Source organism: Trifolium pratense, linkage group LG3 (genome assembly GCF_020283565.1).
Source record: "Trifolium pratense cultivar HEN17-A07 linkage group LG3, ARS_RC_1.1, whole genome shotgun sequence".
Classification (NCBI taxonomy): domain Eukaryota; kingdom Viridiplantae; phylum Streptophyta; class Magnoliopsida; order Fabales; family Fabaceae; genus Trifolium; species Trifolium pratense.
This window is the reverse complement of record NC_060061.1, coordinates 43,794,883-43,814,760: the sequence shown is the minus strand read 5'-3', so window position 1 is coordinate 43,814,760 and position 19,878 is coordinate 43,794,883. Positions and strand designations below refer to the sequence as shown.

Here is a 19,878-nt window from a genome sequence, read left to right as displayed (position 1 = left end):
GGGTGGGTGAGTCCTGCTTGCTTGAAGGTGAGGTTCTAGCATTATATTGGAAGCTTTAAACTGGAACAACTTGCTTGGGACAGGTTGTCCTTAAATTTGATGCAAAACCAATTGCCTAGGCTTTTTTCTGAATTTGGCTCCATAGTATCAACCTGTAGATAATCCCTACTCAGTAGACAAAATTGTTCCAAGGTTTTTGTTAGCTAGGCATAAAAAACAAAAAATACAGTTCCACACACGAAAAATACAATTGCTTATACTCCTGCTAGGGCGATTGTATTGTACCTAAATTTTGTTGTAATATGTTTTAAGTTCCTACATGTATTGTTGATATCAACTCTTCCCACTAACAAATAACAATTAAGATTTGTCATTTAAAAACATAAAAAGGTGCAATTTATTTAAATTAGGCTAACAATTAGGCTAAAGTTCCAAAGCTGAAATGAGACAATTGTTAGATGCACTTAGTGATAGCGGTTTTGTTTGAATAAACAATTTTCTTTATAGCTTAAATGCTTATCATCATAAACCCTTATGTATAAGTTGTTTTTATATGAAAATTTAAATTCAAATTATTTTCGTATAAGCTATATGTTATTTTCATAAGCTTTCTGGAAACACTTGTGAAAATAAGGAGGAAACAACATATGAACTCGTGAGCTATTTTTATAAGTTCTGTCAAACAGATAAGTTCAAATAAGTCAATTTAAACAGACTCTGTTTATGTTTAAAGATTGTTGCATTGTCAAACTGGAATTAATGTTTAGACCAAAGATTATGAAGATAACTATATTGGTTTGATTGGTAATTCAAGCTCTGAAGCATTATAACCTCTGAACCAGCGCCTCAGCCTCTGAAGCAATGTAACCTCTGGACCCTCACAACCTCTGAAGCTGACATAAGCTCTGAAGCTCTGTTTTGCTTGGTTCTGATACGCGTTTCTGTTTTACTTAGCTTTTAGAGTTAGTTAGTTAGTTTTGTACAGTTGTAATTCAGTTACGTTTTTGTTTGTCCTAGGTAGTTATGCAGTTACTTGCATTTGAAGTAACCACCTATTGTATATAAACAATTAAGGCCCTTTGTGGAAGAATAAGATTTTTACTTTTCCTTTATTCAATTTCTGCTTATTCTAAATTCATTCTTCATTCATCTTTCATCCTTCAGTGCTCTTTGTTTTGGGTTAATCCCCAACAAAGTGGTATCAGAGCTTTCACGATCCTAGGGATCTTGATTCGGATCTTTCACCAAGAAAGAGCATCAAAGGTTGCAGTGATTCAATCATGGCTGGGAAGAGTAATTTCCATGCGAATTTGCCAATTCTTGATGGAAAGAACTGGGATACATGGGTCAAACAGATGAATGTGATATTCATTGTTCAAGAAGTGGATGAACAAGTGAAGACAGTTCTTGATCCATTACCAGCAAATGCAACAGCAGAACAGAGAGCAACGTTCAGAGAAGCACTGAAGAAAGATAGCAAAGCTCTATTTCTCATTCATCAATGTGTTGATGCCAAGGTATTTGAGAAGATTGCAGATTTCACAACGTCCAAAGAGGCTTGGGACACTTTGCAGAAGAGCTATGGTGGTGATGCAAAGGTCAAGAAAGTGAAATTGCAAGCCTTGAAGAGACAATATGAGCTGTTGGAGATGAAGAATGATGAGACAATTGCAGATTACTTCACAAGAGTGGTGACTCTCACCAATCAGATGAAGAATTGTGGAAGTAATCTTGCTGAACAGGAAACAGTGGAAAAGGTACTTAGAACTTTAACTTCAAAATTTGAGCACATTGTGGTGACAATTGAAGAAACAAAAGACTTAAGTGAAATCAAGATTGAAGACTTGCAGAGTACACTTGAGGCTCATGAGATGAAGCATGGTGGAAGAAACCATGGCAAAGAAGATGAGCAAGCTTTGTTTGTAAAGTTCAAAAAGTACCAAGATGACAAAAAGAAATGGCAGAAAAAGAAAGAGTTCAAGAAAGGGAAAGAAAGTGTTGAAGACAAGCCTGAATCCTCAAAAGAAGGAGGAGGGAAAAAGAAGAATTATCAAAAGAAGGATAAGAGCACCATTCAGTGTTACAATTGTGACAAATATGGTCACTATGCTAAAGAATGTAAGGCTCCTAAGAAGAACCAAAGTCAAAACAGTGGAGAAGAAGCAAATGTGGCACAGGATGATTCAACATCAGAAGATGATGTGAATTTCATGATGACAATTACTGATGAAGCAGCAGATTCCATGGTTTGGTACTTTGATACAGGGTGCTCAAATCATATGACAGGGAATAGAAGCATCTTAACTGATTTTGACAAGTGTTTCAACACAAAGATCAGGCTAGCAGATAGCAATTCCATTGCAGCTGAAGGCATTGGAAATGTAGTGATACAGAGAAATAATGGAAGGAAAGCAGTGATTGAGAAAGTTCTATATGTGCCTGGTATGAAATGTAACTTGATGAGTGTAGGTCAGTTACTTGAGAAAGGGTTCAGGGTAGTGCTAGAAGATGAAGCACTGAAACTCTTTGATTCAAAGAACAGATTAATTCTGAAAACAGCACAAAGCAAGAATAGAACCTTCAAGAGTCAAATCAAAGCAATTGAAGCTGAATGCTTAGTTACAACTGCTGAAAGTAAAGACAGTGACTTATGGCACAAGAGGTATGGTCATTTGAATTTCAAAAGCTTGTCTATGCTTAATTCAAAGAACATGGTGTTAGGACTGCCTAGTGTTATACCTCCAGTCGATACATGCACTGTATGTTTGTTAGGAAAACATCCTAGATCATCTTTTAAAAGTAACTTGCCTATGAGATCTAGTGAAGTTCTAAATGTTGTGCATTCTGATATTTGTGGACCAATTGATGTGTTATCAACTGGTGGAAACAAATATTTTATCACATTTGTTGATGAGTATTCAAGGATGATATGGCTATATCATATAAAGGCTAAAAGTGATGCATTTGAAGTGTTTAAGAAATTTAAAACACTGGTTGAAAAACAAAGTGACAAGTCAATAAAAGTGTTGAGAACTGATGGTGGAGGAGAATATACATCAAAGGAGTTTGAGAATTATTGCAAAGAGAAAGGCATAATTCATGAAATTACAGCATCATACACTCCTCAACACAATGGTCTTGCTGAGAGAAGGAATAGAACTATCCTGGATATGGCTAGAAGCATGGTAAAGCAGAAGGGTTTGCCACATAGATTTTGGGGTGAGGCAGTTTCTACTGCAGTATATATCCTAAACAGATGTCCTACCAAATGCTTAGACAAAGTGCCAGAAGCTATATGGAGTGGTTCAATTCCATCTGTGAAACACTTGAAGGTGTTTGGTTCCTTGAGTTACAAGCATGTGCCAGATGCAAAGAGAAAGAAGCTAGATGACAGAAGTGAACCTGTGATATTTGTTGGATATCATAGAACTGGTGCATATAGACTGTATAATCCCACATCAGACAAGATAGAGACCAGCAGAGATGTGAAAGTACTTGAGAATGAAAGCTGGGATTGGAAACAGAAATCTGTATCTAAGAAAACTTGTGAAGTGGACTTGGATGATGGATTGAGCAACATAGATGAACCAATTACTTTTGTTAATCCAAATCAAGGTACTAATCATGAAGAAGATATGCACACCTCAAGTGATGATGATGATAGAGTTCATCTGACATCAAGACCTCAAAGAGTTACTCAGATTCCAAGAAGGTTAGCAGATTGTGAAATGGTTCCAGATAATGCTGTAGACAATGAGGGTGACATTGTGCATTATGCTATGCTTGCAGACACTGAACCTTTAGATGTCAAGAGTGCACTAAAGAGTAAAGTGTGGTTAGAAGCAATGATTGATGAGCTGAAGTCAATTGAAAAGAATAAGACATGGGACCTGTGCAAGCTACCTTTAGAGAAAAGAGCAATTGATGTGAAGTGGGTGTACAAAGTGAAGCAAAATCCTGAGGGCCAAGTAATCAAGTACAAGGCAAGACTTGTGGCCAAAGGCTTTCTGCAAAAGCAAGGCCTAAACTATGATGAAGTATTCTCTCCTGAAGGCTGGTTATTGCACTAGCTTGTAGCAGAAGATGGCCTTTATTCCATTTAGATGTAAAGTCAGCATTCTTAAATGGACCATTGGAAGAAGATGTATATGTCAAGCAACCACCTGGTTTTGAATTGAAAGGTAAAGAAGATAAAGTGCTGAAACTGAACAAAGCCTTGTATGGTCTGAAACAAGCTCCAAGAGCTTGGAACAAGAGAATTGACCAATTCTTTGTTGTACAAGGATTTGTGAAATGTAGTGTGGAATATGGTGTGTATGTTAAACAAAGTGAGAACAAGCATATGTTAATCATATGTTTGTATGTTGATGACTTGTTAGTGACTTGTAGCTCACTAGCAGAGATTGAAGATTTCAAATCACAGATGAAGAGTGAATTTGAAATGACCGATTTGGGAAAGCTCACATATTTCTTAGGAATGAAGCTGTTATATACTGCAAAGGGGGTGATACTGCATCAAGCAAAATATGCCACTGAGATTTTGAGAAAGTTTGAAATGCTTGATTGCAATTCATCAGTCACACCTGCAGACACAAGACTTAAGCTGGAAATAGATGAAAACAGTGATACTGTGGACCCTACTATATTCAGACAATTGATTGGTTCACTAAGGTACTTGTGTCAAACTAGACCTGATATTAGCTATGCAGTTGGCTATGTAAGCAGGTTTATGAGCAAACCACTGAAGCCTCATCTACTGGCTGCAAAAAGGATACTCAGATACATCAATGGCACAATACACTATGGTGTGTTATTTCCATATTCAAAAGATAGTGTGAGACTTGAATTAAATGGGTTCTCTGATGCTGATTGGTGTGGAGACAAAGTAGACAGGAGGAGTACTAGTGGTTATTTGTTTAAATTCCAAAATGCACCAGTCTCATGGTGTTCTAAGAAGCAGTCAGTGATTGCTCTCTCTAGCTGTGAAGCAGAATACGTTGCAGGATCCTTGGCTGCTTGTCAAGCTAATTGGCTACAATCACTTCTCAATGAAATGAAGATCATTGACAACATCACAGTAATGCTGAAGATTGACAACAAATCAGCAATTAACTTGGCTAAAAATCCTGTTAGTCATGGTAAAAGTAAATACATTGAGACAAGATTTCACTTCCTTAGGGACCAAGTCAACAAAGGAAAGTTAAGCTTGGAGTATTGTTCCACTAACAATCAACAAGCTGATATAATGACTAAGGCTGTGAAGAGAGATCAGTTCCTCAAGCTCAGGAGGGAAATAGGGATTGTATGCTTCGATAGCTTGTCTTAAGGAGGAGTATTGGTTTGATTGGTAATTCAAGCTCTGAAGCATTATAACCTCTGAACCAGCGCCTCAGCCTCTGAAGCAATGTAACCTCTGGACCCTCACAACCTCTGAAGCTGACATAAGCTCTGAAGCTCTGTTTTGCTTGGTTCTGATACGCGTTTCTGTTTTACTTAGCTTTTAGAATTAGTTAGTTAGTTTTGTACAATTGTAATTCAGTTACGTTTTTGTTTGTCCTAGGTAGTTATGCAGTTACTTGCATTTGAAGTAACCACCTATTGTATATAAACAATTAAGGCCCTTTGTGGAAGAATAAGATTTTTACTTTTCCTTTATTCAATTTCTGCTTATTCTAAATTCATTCTTCATTCATCTTTCATCCTTCAGTGCTCTTTGTTTTGGGTTAATCCCCAACAAACTATACAATAGTATTTTTTTTGAATGAAAATACACAATATTTTTATATGATGAAAGCCTGACTTTTTGATGTAATATGGTTTGTCTCTGAAAACTGAGAGAAATTTGATCTAGAGGGTGCATCATTAGATGTAGTCAAATTTGGTGTTGTTAAATAGATGCGCTATAGTTTTATACCGAAGTGGAATTTGAACAAATCGCTATTTAGTGTAAAATATTGTCAAATAGTTCATAGCACTATTACTTAGTAAAATTTCAAAGAATTGGTATTTTCCACTATTGACAACAATGATCAAATTACAAGTAGTACATTACAAGTATTACATTTTTTCTTACACTTGCGGTACCCTGATTAATCATGTTAAAAAATGTTATTAATTTAGCTGAGCATATCATTAATTCATTTCACGGTTAAAATTGTGGTTAATTCAACTAGGTGATTAGCCACAATTTCACAATTTTAAACGTGATTTAAATTAACCTTCTATTCAACTTAATTAATCACAATTTTACAAGTGATTTATCAGGTGTCGCATGTGTAGGGAAAATTGGGTGCCGATGAAATACATTTTGAGTAATAGATCAGAATCTAATAACTGACACTATAGTTCACCCTAAAAGCCAAAATAGGCTCTTGAGAAAACTACTTTTAGAAGTTTAATAGTATTTTATTAAATGAATGTCACACTCCAACAATAATTGCATTAAGCCATTAACATTAAATATAAATATCTTGAGTAATTTACACACAAAGAAAGACATCAAATTCTGCATATAATATTAATTAACTAAACATCAAATATAACCTTACAGAGAAAATGGTTTTGCCTTTTCAAATAACAATAAGGCTTTCCAATCCAAGATATTCTCTATATTTATTCTGAATAACACCCTAGCATTTTATAAGGACAACCACAAAAATTGCTAAAGTAGCCTAAATATCTAGTGAAAAAATTATAGATAAAGACTATTACCACTAAGTTCCTTTCATGTTTCATCAATTGATGAATTTTTTAATGAAAGTTACTACTAACTAGTAACTAACTATTGCATAATCTTCTAGAAACCAAACCAAACCAAAACCTTTTGCTAATGTAACTAAAAACTACTATAACATGTAAGAAGATCTTACATGTGTCAATAAGTTGTTAATTCCTTCCACCAATTCAGTTGCAAAAACAGCAGCATCCTTCTTTAGTCTTTTCTGACTAAATTGAATAGCTGTTATGTATGAAACTGAGCTTTTGTAACTCTTTCTCTTTGCTTATGTTTCTGAAACTACATGATTGCTGAAATTCCGGTATCTACTCGATATGAAAACGGGCTGTCCGGGAGATTTAGTCCTTCGTTGCTGCATAAAATAAGTTCAAATAAAATATACAGATACCGAAAGTTAAGAAATTTGATTTGTCTAATGTGAGACGAGCGACCATTGTGGTCTAGTGCACGAGGCTTCCATTACGTAGGATATCGAGAGGGTAGATGTATGCAGTCTTTGTTAAGAAATCTCATATTGGATGTGAGTTAGCCTGAATATGGGTTTATAAGAAGTGGCAATCCTCACCTTACAAGTCGGTTTTGTAGGGTTGAGTTAGACCCAACTCTCAATTCTAAAATGGTATCAAAGCCTCTCGGCTCCAAGATCCGTTGGGCCACCCGCTATTGGGCCACCCACACTTTGTATCCACGCACCAAGCCCAATAGTTCTGGGCGTGAGGGGGTGTGTTAAGAGGTTCTCACCTTACAAGCCGTTTTTGTAGGGTTGAGTTACCCAACTCCCAATTCTAAAAGTCTTATTGCCTCGAGTGGAGTGGTTGTGAATCAAGTGTCAGATACATATATAATCTATATATTGAAGAATGGATGGTAAGAGATTTTTTTGAAGATTGGGTTCAAACCTTTCCTCATCAGAGTTATTGGCATTTGTGTACTCAGCTCTGTCGTTGCGCGCATAACTAAAAGATTCAGTAGGCTGGACATGGAAATGATCTGTAGGCAAAATGATCTTGATTAGTACAAGTACAAAGAAACACAAACTTAGAATCTATTTGGATAAACAACTTAATTAAGCACTTATAGTGTAATCGTTTATTGTATAAGTCTTATGCATAAGCTATTTCTATAACAAATGAAAAAGATCTATCAAACAGTCGTAAGCTATTTTTATAAGCTGTTTTCTTAAGCTATCCCATAGAAAATTTAATGATTCTAGTTATGCAGATATTTGGACAATACCATTTGAAACTCTTGATCCATTCATGTTGATACCGAAATGGGGTGGAGCAGATAAAGATTTTTGGGATATTTGCAACACTGCGAGACGCCTTCTTTCAAGTTCAAAGATTCGGTCTTGTTCTTCGAGGAGCCTTCTTAGATACCGAGGATTGCCACAATTTCTTGGACTTGAGGCGATTTCAGCATCAATGTCTACATATCGCGGTGAATAACAAACATGATTCTCAAGTCTATATGGATACTTCCTGCACAAGAAAATAAATAAAACAGCAATAATAGTGAATGAGACTTAGTAGACGCCACACAAACACGCACGTGCACTAGAGAAAATAAAACTCGCAATCGTCCATTGAATATTAGCTTTCCTTAATACACCAATCTACAAAAACATGCTATTGAATGAGAATAAATAAATTTACCTGTCAATAAGTTTTGGCTTCTCCTTGTAAGGTTTCACAAGAACCCGAGATCCGCGAACATAGTGAGGATTTCCCTTATCCAAGATCATTTTAACAGTTTCTGGATCAACAAATGTCACAAATCCAAACATCCTTCTCTGCTGACATGGAATTCTTACATCTTCAACATTCCCAAAAGTGCTGCAAAAGGAAAAATGTTAAAACAGGTAGAATTTTCTAATATAAAACCGATAATAAGCATGATAAGTGTCACATTACATCCAAAATATGAGTATTTACCTAAAGTAGTTCGAGACATCCTCTTCTGAGAAAGTGCTATCAGCTGGAAATGTTAAGTAAATTTGTTGTGATGCACTAATATTTTGACAATCCGTCTTTCCCATGAATTTTGGTGCATCTTCCGCTAAAACCACAGCATGCTGCCCATGAGGCCTATTAATCAACCATGACAAGAATCAAATTAAAGTAAGAAAAAAACTCAACCGATCGATTACTTAAGAACACGTATTTAAACGTCCAAGTCTTCACCTGTCAATTAGTCGAATACTGTTTCTCAATCGAATAAGCAGCTTTGTCAAATTGTAGCCAGACTTACCATGTCGCTGACTCTCGGCTAGGTACCCTTCAGCTTGTAGTACCTTCTTATACTTATCATAGTATGCCATTGGTAATGAAGCAATTGAAATAGGATTTCCTCTTTGTTTTAAGAGGTCTACGATTTCCGACTCTAGTTGCGCCAGTGATCCAGGAGAAATCGCTTGTTCGTCATTAGCAGCAGTGTCATTTCCAAACATCTGAGAGAATATCTCAGAAACAGCTTGTCCATGATGATAGAACCTACAACTATTTCCATGCCTACAATATCCTTTGCTGAAATAGTGACATGTTTTGAATGGAAATTCAGTCATGTTTGAAAACCTTCTACCATTTTTTCGATTCAAATTGGCAACAGCTGAAGCATATTCTAAGCAGTAATTATAGTAATCAAAGTTAGCTGTTGTAGAATTTACACTATCTACATGTTGATGATTCTCCGAACCGAACAATGCGGTACGGTTTTGATGTTCATTGATACCTATCGTCATAAATTCTGGATTAGTATTTCCATTATGCAGATTGTAATAGGGAGAGTGAACCTGGAAACTTGCAGGCGAATGATTTCCAGACGAGATTACTGATCTAGTAGCCAACTTTTCAAGCTCCATTCTTGCATTGTGGGCAATATCATGAATCAAATGATCTGGAAATGAAGCTAACTTAGCTATCTCTTGTTCACCATTATCTTGCATAAGTAGATATCCAATGATCTTCGTAGCATGTTCTGGCTCAAATCGTTGAATTTTGTCGAAAACAATCCTTGTACACTCAGAAATATCCATACTTTTTCTTGTTACTGCATAAGGTTAAAATAAAGTTGCAGATTTAGGTTATGTTTGAATTGACGGTGAGTTTGTCAGAATCACAGCATGCCACGGTGACAAGCTATCTTTAGAGGATTATCAAAATCATTGTGTTAACTGTTACTATGATTTTGTCAAATTCACTTTGATTTCCAAATACATACATATCTAATAATAAACCATAAAATTGACACAAAAAACAAAAGAGCTAGTAAGAGATTCAATCCAACAAACCATGCAAAACTGACAAAAAGTTATGATCTTCAACAAAAAGGTACCCTAGTCCATGAACCTAGTTTATAGGCAAGTGACAACAAAACAAGACACAAAAACACCCTTTTAGTATATCACACACTATCACTAAGTTTTTTCTCAAAAAGGAAGTATTTTTATTGCAAAGTAGAAATTAGGTACTATATTTGGAAATGCCAAGAGAAAATCAAATATAAAAAAAAAAACATAAAATTGTTCCATTAAAAGCATGCATTTCATACAACCAAAATGTCACTTACAAGAAAACCATGCCATCAATTTTCCAATTAAAATCCACTAGCATTTCAAATTTTGATCTAAAAGGGGAAAAATGTTCATAAAAATTCAACAATCTCAAAAGACCCTTTTATTAAAATAGACAAAATTTATAAAAATTAAATCAAAATAAAATAAAAAAACCAACAAAGTTTGCAAAGGTTCATAATTCATACCTATCAAACAGAGGAAGACCAAAAACAGAAAGCAAGTGCTTCAAGCACAAAGCTTTTCAACACTTGCTTATTCCATCACCAAATTTGTTCACTTTCCTACAAAATCATGACCTTCATTTTACAATCATATAAACCACATAATTGTTGTTCATAACCCAAAATGTAAAAAGATTAAAAAATGGTTAATATATATGAAATAGTGAGAATTGAGATGAAAATGTAATGAGACAAAGGAATTGAGTGGTTTTTGTGTTGTCTATTTAAGTGTAGTTATAGGTAGTAACCAACAACCACAGTCTAAGCATTAACACAATCTTAGTTTATCTCTCTGACTCTTTCAGTATGTGCTGTCTTATCTATATTTGGTTTCCTTAAAACCAGTATTGAATATCACATCCACCTGTTCAAATATCATTGATTTTAGGCAATATTTTTTGCTTCTTACTCGATGATATGACCCTTACTTATTCTTCTACTGTGTCACTCACCAATCACAGATGCCATTTAATTATTTTTTATAATAATGTTTTTTTGGCAAGTTTAATAAAAATATTTTAATTGTTTTTTTAATTATATGACTTTAAAACACTAATAAGACACTAATTTAGCAAGTATTTTATTTTTAAAGAATCCAATGGCAAAAATTACCCACTAAGTACGAAGATGTTACCGATTTTTATGTGCAAGTTGAGCTTCATCAACTCAACTTGGAGTCCCACATCGGAAGTTATAAACCTGGTGTGGCGAGAGTTTATATATGATTGAACAATTCTCCCTTTTGAACCCTAATTTTTAAGGTGGAGCTAGGTTTAATCCATATCAAAAGAGTGGCTAAATTCAAGCACTATAATTTTTTTTTCCTATTGGAAAAGGGGACAACTTTTATCAACGGCCATTTGATAAACTATCTTGGAGGAGATTCCAAGTTCCAACTTAAAATTACAAAGCTATATTTTTACCAATAAGTGATTGAAAAAAATTCTACTTGCGTACTTAAGATAAAAATTTACACTTGAGTATTTAGGAATGTTGGAGAGGATGGGATTTAGTGAGCAGCGGGGATAAGGTGGATGATGATGTGTATTAGTTAACTTAATTATTTGGTGTTGATGAATTTTGACTGAATTGACCCTATTTTGCCAAGGAGGGGGCTGCATCAGAGGGCTTGATTTCACTTATCCATCAGGCGGTTGGTAGAGGAGATATTCATGGGGTGAAGATTTGTCGAGGGGCACCGATGGTGTCCCATGTGGGACTTACCTCTATGATTGGGAGAAGCAAGAAGGCAACATTCTCTTACATAAAAGACCGAATTTGGAGGAGAATAAACTCTTGGAGAGGTCGATCATTATCAAAAGCGGGTAAGGAGGTGATGATTATCCCTTCATCTATAAATATGTGAAATAGAGAGAGGATGATGAAGGGCAAAAAATGATTTTTTGGGAGCTTATAGGAACCATGGGTGTAAAGAGAAATTTTCATTCAATACCACCTTACATATGTATTGTTTTAACCTCTACCTCCACCTCAAGTTTATACTGACTTGGGCGTGAAAGTATTTTCTGCAGATACCCCTCTTTTTCCATCGTCGGTCATATTCAACCCTCGAAATCTGACCTCTAGTTCATAGCACATCTTCCACTAATTAATCCACCACTGTGAGTTTCTCTATCCTCTCTTTATCGATCCTCTTTGGATAATTTTGAGTTCTGGTCCCCACAGACAACACCACTGTTCTTAAAATATGAAATTAGGAGAACAAGTGCATTTAAATCAAACTAAAATGGAAGTAAATTGATACATGATTTTTTTTTTTAATAAATGCAAGAGGGTACAAATGTGACAATTAAGACATCTCAACTATATTAACACCCTAAAGAAAACATTCTAACGAAATATATTAAGTAAAATTTAAAGGCAAATGCTAAATAGTGTCCCCGGGTACTCTATAAGCCCTTGAATAGTAATTTTTTTATAGAATTTTTATGAAAATGCGTAAAGTCAACGCATTGAAAATTGAAGTATTTAATTTTTTGAATAAAAAGTTTCTTTTAATGGAATTCTCAAAGAATGCCCCGGAGGCACTCGTTAGCAAGGCCCAAATTTAAATAAGAATAATACAATGCAATCTTGAGGGGATTAGACCAAAACTCAAGGTGCGTGAGAATCTCTGCCTCATTAAAAACCTCTGAAAAATGAAAAAAGAGTGCATAAATCTATACAAATGTAAACTTAGGCTACTACAATTGAAATTACTCCAAAGAGAACTAGAGAAATTATTCTACCAAGGGAAGCTACAAACAACTGAAGCTAGGATTGGAAAGACAATAGCTATTGAGGGCCAAGAACAAATCTCTGAAATGAGTAGAGAAGGAGGCAAAAGTAGAGAATATGTATTAAAAATTACATAATTATTGAACTCTGTAAGTATGGAGTCTTGAGATGTTTAAGCTTCTTTAAGTGTTGAATGCCTGTTAGTAACCTCTCGAGTATGGGGATGTACAATTCGAGAGTTTCTAGAGAAGGCAATGCGCCTTCATCAATGATGCAATCCACGCAGTACAAATTTGTTGGATGTACAATTCGAGAGTTTCTAGAATTGTGTACCGGCTAAATCCAAGGTCTCTAGGTTCTCGAGCATGCCAATGGATGTTGAAATTACATAATAATTTAATTCAAGTACCTCATTCAATTCCAAATACTTCAAGTACATCAAACTTCCCAAATCTTCAGGAATTTCAAGCCTTCCATCATCCGTAAATACAAGCACATTCAACAACCGGTATTTTGCAGGAATTTTTCTTACAAAGGAAGTTAGCTCTAATATAAAATAGTGATCAAACATATATGAGCTATTAATACTTTCCATTATATTTTCTGGATTAAGTTGTCATTGATAGGCGTCGAGTTATTCCAATTAAAGGTGACTGGTCATCAACACTGATAGTCTTGCAAAAACTTAAATCCTCAAATGATTCAAGGATCATCGCATGCACTAAATCATGAACACGACAACTTTTTGCTCTTCCATCAATACTGACTGAAACTACTTGAACCAAATTTCTATGTATCAACTCTTTTAAATATCCTTCTGCAACCTCTTCCAATGTCCTTCCCCTCTCCTCTTTCACGAACCCTTCAGCTATCCATTGGTAAATCAATGACTTCGAAGGAAGTACTTTGTCTTCAGGAAATATTCCAAAATACAACAAACACTATCATTCTTTTAATTAAAATTATTGTAATAATTAAAACTTATTTTATTTAGTTTTAAATCATAAAACTAATATCCAACTCGTAATTTGTATTTTTAAAGTATAAATTTCCTCATTATCTCTATTCTCCATTCTTCATGTGTTTATCATTCACCACCAAAATCCTCAATTTTCATTGAACAACAAGCTTAATATTAAATTTTCTGGAAATTACTACCTCTATTCTACATCTGCATTTTTTCCCCAGACGCGAGCTTGATGCTCAAATGCGATTTAAACCCCTTATTTTGATGTGTGGATAATTGCAAAAGCAAACCCCTGATCTGTAGCCCCAAACGCGAGTGAACTCAAATCTATTTCGTTTCAAGTTTGACAGTCCCAAAACATGTTTTCCTTCTATGTTTAGATTTGTCATCCGAGTGTAACCAAAAAAAGATTTTTCATCCAAATCGATTATGAATTCAAAATCTAATTGAAGTTATAATTTGGAGCTTCTGCATTTACTGGAATCTATGCGGGTATTGCGAGTCTAAAACCAGGTCGGAATGACCCAGCGTGCACTAATTGTATAAATATTATATGACGCAGATACAATCACCACATGTTCATATGTCGCAGTGGTTGATGTGTTGGTCGACTGCCAATACACCGTGGGTTTGATTCTGGTTTGCAACGTATTGTGAATTATGTATTTTTTTTAAACAGCAAGTGATAAAAACTAAAAATACAGTGAAAAAAATTATAGCAACAGTGACACAAGCTAGACAAGCTAGTTTCGAACAGGGAACCAATTCTTAGGTATCAACTATCAATCATAATTAGTATTTAATTATTATCATTATTATTTTAGGATTTGTATAAAGTCTATAGAGTCAATCACCTTAATTGTTGGAGATATTTGTTCCTTAATTTACTCCAATTAGGTTACTATACTTGTGTATATATACACCTCTTGTAAACCCTTAAAAGTAATGCAATATACAACTTTATTCATTCCTTTATATGGTATCAGTTGGTAACGTTCCAGCCCTACCCTGTTAACACTTTGCCGTCACACTTTGCCTCCCATGGCTTCCGATGGCTCTCGCTCCATAGCTAACCCCTATGAACCCTCCAAACCCTTTTCGTGTATCACCCTCAGCGGTGTCACCAAGCTTCTCCCTACCAATTACCTCAATTGGAAACTCCAGGTAGAAGCCTTCCTTGATGGTTTTGATCTCCTCAAATACACTGATGGATCGTTCCCTGCGCCGACAGCAACGATCACCACCACCGCAACGCCTCCGGTAACATCACCAAACCCTGCTTTTCAAACATGGCGTCGCCAGGATCGCCTCATCTATGGTGCCATCCTCACCACTCTTTCCGACGAGGTGGCCTCCTTGGTGTCCCAGACGAAGACCTCGCACGACCTCTGGGAGCTTCTCAAGAACACCTATGCCAAAGCCTCCCGCAGTCATCTTAAACAACTCAAGGAACGTCTTCGGATGGCCTCGAAAGGTACTCAATCCATCACGACCTACATGCACTCTCTGAAGCAAACCGCTGATCTCCTCGCCTCTCTCGGATCTGCTGTCTCCGTCGAGGACATGACCGACCATGTCTTGCGCGGCCTTGATGACGGTTACCGAGCAGTCATTGATGGGGTCAACGCAAGGGACACTCCAATCACCTTTGATGATCTCCTCGAAAAGCTCCTCATCCAGGAACTCTCTCTTGCTGCTGCTCAACGCCAATCACCTGCTCCTGTTACTGCGCTGCACGCTCAGGCAAGGTCGACCAACAACAAGCCTCGACCAAGTCAGGCACCTGCACCGACCAACCAACGCCCAGGTGATCGCAAACCATTCCTTGGTCGATGTCAATGGTGCAACATCAAGGGACACGTCCTCGCTGACTGCCAACTCTTTCGGACCCAACACCCCAGCGTCCCCGCACCTCCTCGTTCTTCTCCGAGCACCACTGGCCAGGCCCAGGCCCACACCGCTACTGCTGGCACATCCTCGCCTGGTTTTCTGCTCGACAGTGGAGCAACACATCATGTGACCAACGACCTTACAAATCTGGCACTTCACCATCCATACACTGGCCCCGACTCCCTCTTCATGGGGAATGGTTCAGGTTTAAACATCTCTCACTCTGGAACACTTTTAATTAATGATTTATCCTTGTCTAATGCTCTTTATGTTCCCTCCATGAAACAACAAATCATTTCTGTTTCTCAACTCACCAAACAAACTAACTCTGCCGTTGTTTTCTTACCAAACTCTTTTTATGTCATGAACTTGCAGACACGCCAAACAACCCATAAAGGCTCTTGTGTGAATGGACTTTATCTGTTGCCCACGACCTCACCTTCCGCCCACACCGTCCAAGTGGAATCCTCTGCTTCCTGGCATCACAAGCTTGGACACCCTTCAACTTCCATCTTTAAATTTATTCAACATCATTTTTCTTTAGGTTCAAATAAATTTCCGCAATCAGATTGTAATTCATGCCAAATTAATAAAAGTCATAAACTTCCTTTTCATGAATCTACGCTTACATCTACTTATCCATTAGAAATAATTTTTTCTGATGTATGGACTTCCCCTGTTTTATCTACTGATGGTCTTCGTTACTATTGTTTGTTTGTTGATCATTATACTCGCTATATATGGCTATATCCCATGAAACTAAAATCTGATGTGCAATCTATTTTTCCCAAATTTAAAACACTAGTTGAAAACTTCTACCAACACAAAATAAAAGTCCTATACACTGACAATGGTGGCGAATACATTGGTCTTCGTTCCTTTCTAAGTACTCATGGCATAAGTCACCACACCACTCCCCCTCATACACCCGAACACAATGGCATCTCTGAACGGCGGAATCGGCACATTGCCGAAACCGGTCTCTCCCTCCTTCACCACGCTGGCCTTCCCCTCACCTACTGGCCTCACGCCATGACCACTGCAGCCTACCTCATTAACCGTCTCCCTACCCCAATCCTCGGGCACCAATCACCTTACTCTAAACTCATCCACATTAGTCCGGATTATCATAAATTAAAATGTTTTGGATGTTTGTGTTTTCCCTGGATTAAACCTTATGCTAACCATAAACTTGCTCCAAAGTCTACTATGTGTGTTTTTGTAGGTTACTCAGCTGATCAACATGCATATCTATGCCTCGATCCTTCAACTGGACGGATTTACACCTCTCGCCATGTCAAGTTCGTCGAAACTGAATTCCCCTTCCGTTCACTGGTGGCCCAACCGATCACGTCCACGACCTCACAGACTGGTCCACTCCAACTGCCCGTCTTGCCGACCATCGCTCCACCTACTGCGAGCACCGATCCCACATCCCCGGATATCTCACTTGTTGAGCCTCCCTCCCCGTCTGGCACTTCCTCCCCGACCACATCCCAATCCTCGTCCTCAAATACAACGAGCAATGAAACGACCAGTAATGACCCCTCTTCCTCCCTACAGCCAACACTGCTCCCACAACCACAAACGACCTCTCCCCCCACAACGACCACTGAACCTCATGGCGGTGGGATCATCACCCGGTCCAAAAACAACATCGTCAAACCCATCCACAAACTCAACCTCCATGTCCGTCCCTCATCCCCGATGGAACCTAGTACTATTACCCAAGCCCTTCGTGATCCGGACTGGCGTTCCGCCATGTTGGCTGAATTTGATGCCCTACATCGCAACAACACCTGGGAACTCGTTGGTCGTTCCTCTGCTCAAAATTTGGTTGGTTGTAAGTGGGTCTTTCGCATCAAGAGAAATCCAGATGGGTCCATTGATAGGTACAAGGCTCGATTGGTCGCTAAGGGTTTCCATCAACGCCCTGGTTGTGACTACACAGAAACATTTAGCCCCGTCGTCAAACCAGTGACAATTCGGATCATCCTCGCCTTGGCAGTTCGACAAGGATGGTCCGTCCGCCAGCTTGATGTTAACAATGCCTTTCTTCAAGGGACGCTCAACGAGGAGGTCTACATGGCTCAACCACCTGGCTTTGTTAACAAAAGCTTCCCTGATCATGTTTGTCGCCTAAAGAAGGCGCTCTACGGGTTAAAGCAAGCTCCTCGCGCTTGGTATATGGAACTTCGTGTATTCCTGCTCTCCATTGGCTTCGTCAATTCCACCGCCGATGCTTCCTTGTTCATTCAGCGGACACCACGCGCGACAATATACTTGCTCGTCTATGTCGACGACATCATTGTTACGGGGAGCTCCTCGACAGAATTGTCTCGTCTCATTGCTACACTTGCTGCCCGTTTCTCATTGAAAGATCTTGGCTATCTCAATTATTTCCTGGGTGTTGAAGTCATTCCTTCCACTGTGGGCATGTTTCTTTCACAACGGAAATACATCACTGATCTCCTTCAAAAGTCGGGCATGACAGAAGCTAAACCAGCGTCCACTCCAATAACTGCAACTCCTCCGCTGCTCAAAAACTCTGGTGATCCCTTGCCCTCCCCGACTGAATACCGAGCACTAGTTGGAAGTCTCCAATACTTGAGTCTTACTCGACCAGACATTGCCTTCGCGACCAACAAACTTGCTCAGTTCATGCAGAACCCGAGCACCATGCACTGGTTGGCTCTCAAGCGCCTACTTCGCTATCTGGCCGGCTCTTGCGACAAAGGCATTTTCATCTCCGCGACTGCTCCCCTGACCTTTCATGCGTACTCAGATGCGGACTGGGCGGGTGACAAAGATGATTACATTTCTACCACTGGTTACCTGCTCTATCTTGGCGACACCCCCATCTCTTGGAGTTCCCGCAAGCAACGCTCGGTTGCTCGATCATCTACTGAAGCTGAGTATAAAGCCTTGGCCGACACGGCCAGTGAACTCCTTTGGGTACTCTCTTTGTTCACTGAACTTGGTCACACTCCTACAGCTGGTCCTGTCATCTACTGCGACAATCTTGGTGCTACACATCTGAGTGCTAATCCTGTCTTCCACTCCAGAATGAAGCACATAGCCTTAGCTTATCACTTTGTCCGTGAAAACGTTCAACGTGGCCGTTTTCGTGTTTCCTTCGTCTCTACCAACGACCAGCTTGCTGACATTCTCACCAAGCCTCTGCTTCGCCCTCGGTTCGAGTTTCTACTATCCAAGTTGCATCTTTCTTCCAGGTCGCCCAACTTGCGGGAGGATATCAATCATAATTAGTATTTAATTATTATCATTATTATTTTAGGATTTGTATAAAGTCTATAGAGTCAATCACCTTAATTGTTGGAGATATTTGTTCCTTAATTTACTCCAATTAGGTTACTATACTTGTGTATATATACACCTCTTGTAAACCCTTAAAAGTAATGCAATATACAACTTTATTCATTCCTTTATATCAACCACACTTACCAGTTTGGCCGTAAATATTTCTTTTCAAGCTTCCACACTCCATACATACATATTTCTGTTTAGTTGTGTTGTATGGTTTTACATTTTTTTTTTGTTTTTTTTAAAGGTACGGTTTTATATTTTAATAAAAAAATACATTATTAAATCAATAATATAGATTAGCTAAATCCTACCTACTACTTGCAAATTGCAATAGCTACTGTATAATGGCCTTGGGGTTGGGAATTGTACAGCTAGCTAGCTAACGTTGACATGAACTGTTTAATTACTGTCACATTAGTTAATTAACACTAACAGCGAATTTAATCACATGAATTGTTTAATGTGATATGTCGGCTAGGTATTGGTACGGTACCGGTATTCGGTATAAGTACAGGTACGCGGTACGATATTTTTTTAAAATTTAAGGTATGGATACGTTAATATAAAATATTAGAAAAATTATTTTAAAGTGAATTATTATCATCATGCTTTAAAGTTTTAATTTTTTTTGTCCACCATCTCAACTATTTTAATAAAAAATGAGAGATAATTGTAATATAATAAAAAATTATAATATTTTAAGAGATTTTTCAACGGACAATATGTTCTTTTCCCTATTCATCATCATAAATCAACCAAATAAAAATAGATACGGAATCGGTACGTACCATACTAGTACTATGGAATATCCGGTACTGATACATACCTATCGGATACTTCGAGTAGTCATGCTAAGTAATAACGGCAATTGAAACAAGATTGAATCTAATTGAAGAAGATAGATTTCCGTAACTTGGCAACCAAT

The 19,878-nt window shown here is 37.7% G+C and overlaps 1 protein-coding gene across 1 annotated transcript; it reads right to left on the bottom strand.

The window, feature by feature from the left end:
* Positions 1–6,425: 6,425 nt before the first annotated feature.
* LOC123912983 (zinc finger CCCH domain-containing protein 18-like) lies at positions 6,426–11,027 on the bottom strand. The gene is made up of 7 exons (XM_045963579.1): positions 10,496–11,027; positions 8,920–9,784; positions 8,671–8,823; positions 8,392–8,571; positions 7,973–8,217; positions 7,636–7,726; positions 6,426–7,088 (listed from the first exon to the last, which is right to left on the bottom strand). Exons 2-7 carry the CDS (start codon positions 9,768–9,770, stop codon positions 7,016–7,018), a joined length of 1,593 nt encoding a protein of 530 aa, XP_045819535.1. The 5' UTR covers positions 9,771–9,784; positions 10,496–11,027; the 3' UTR covers positions 6,426–7,015.
* Positions 11,028–19,878: the final 8,851 nt, after the last annotated feature.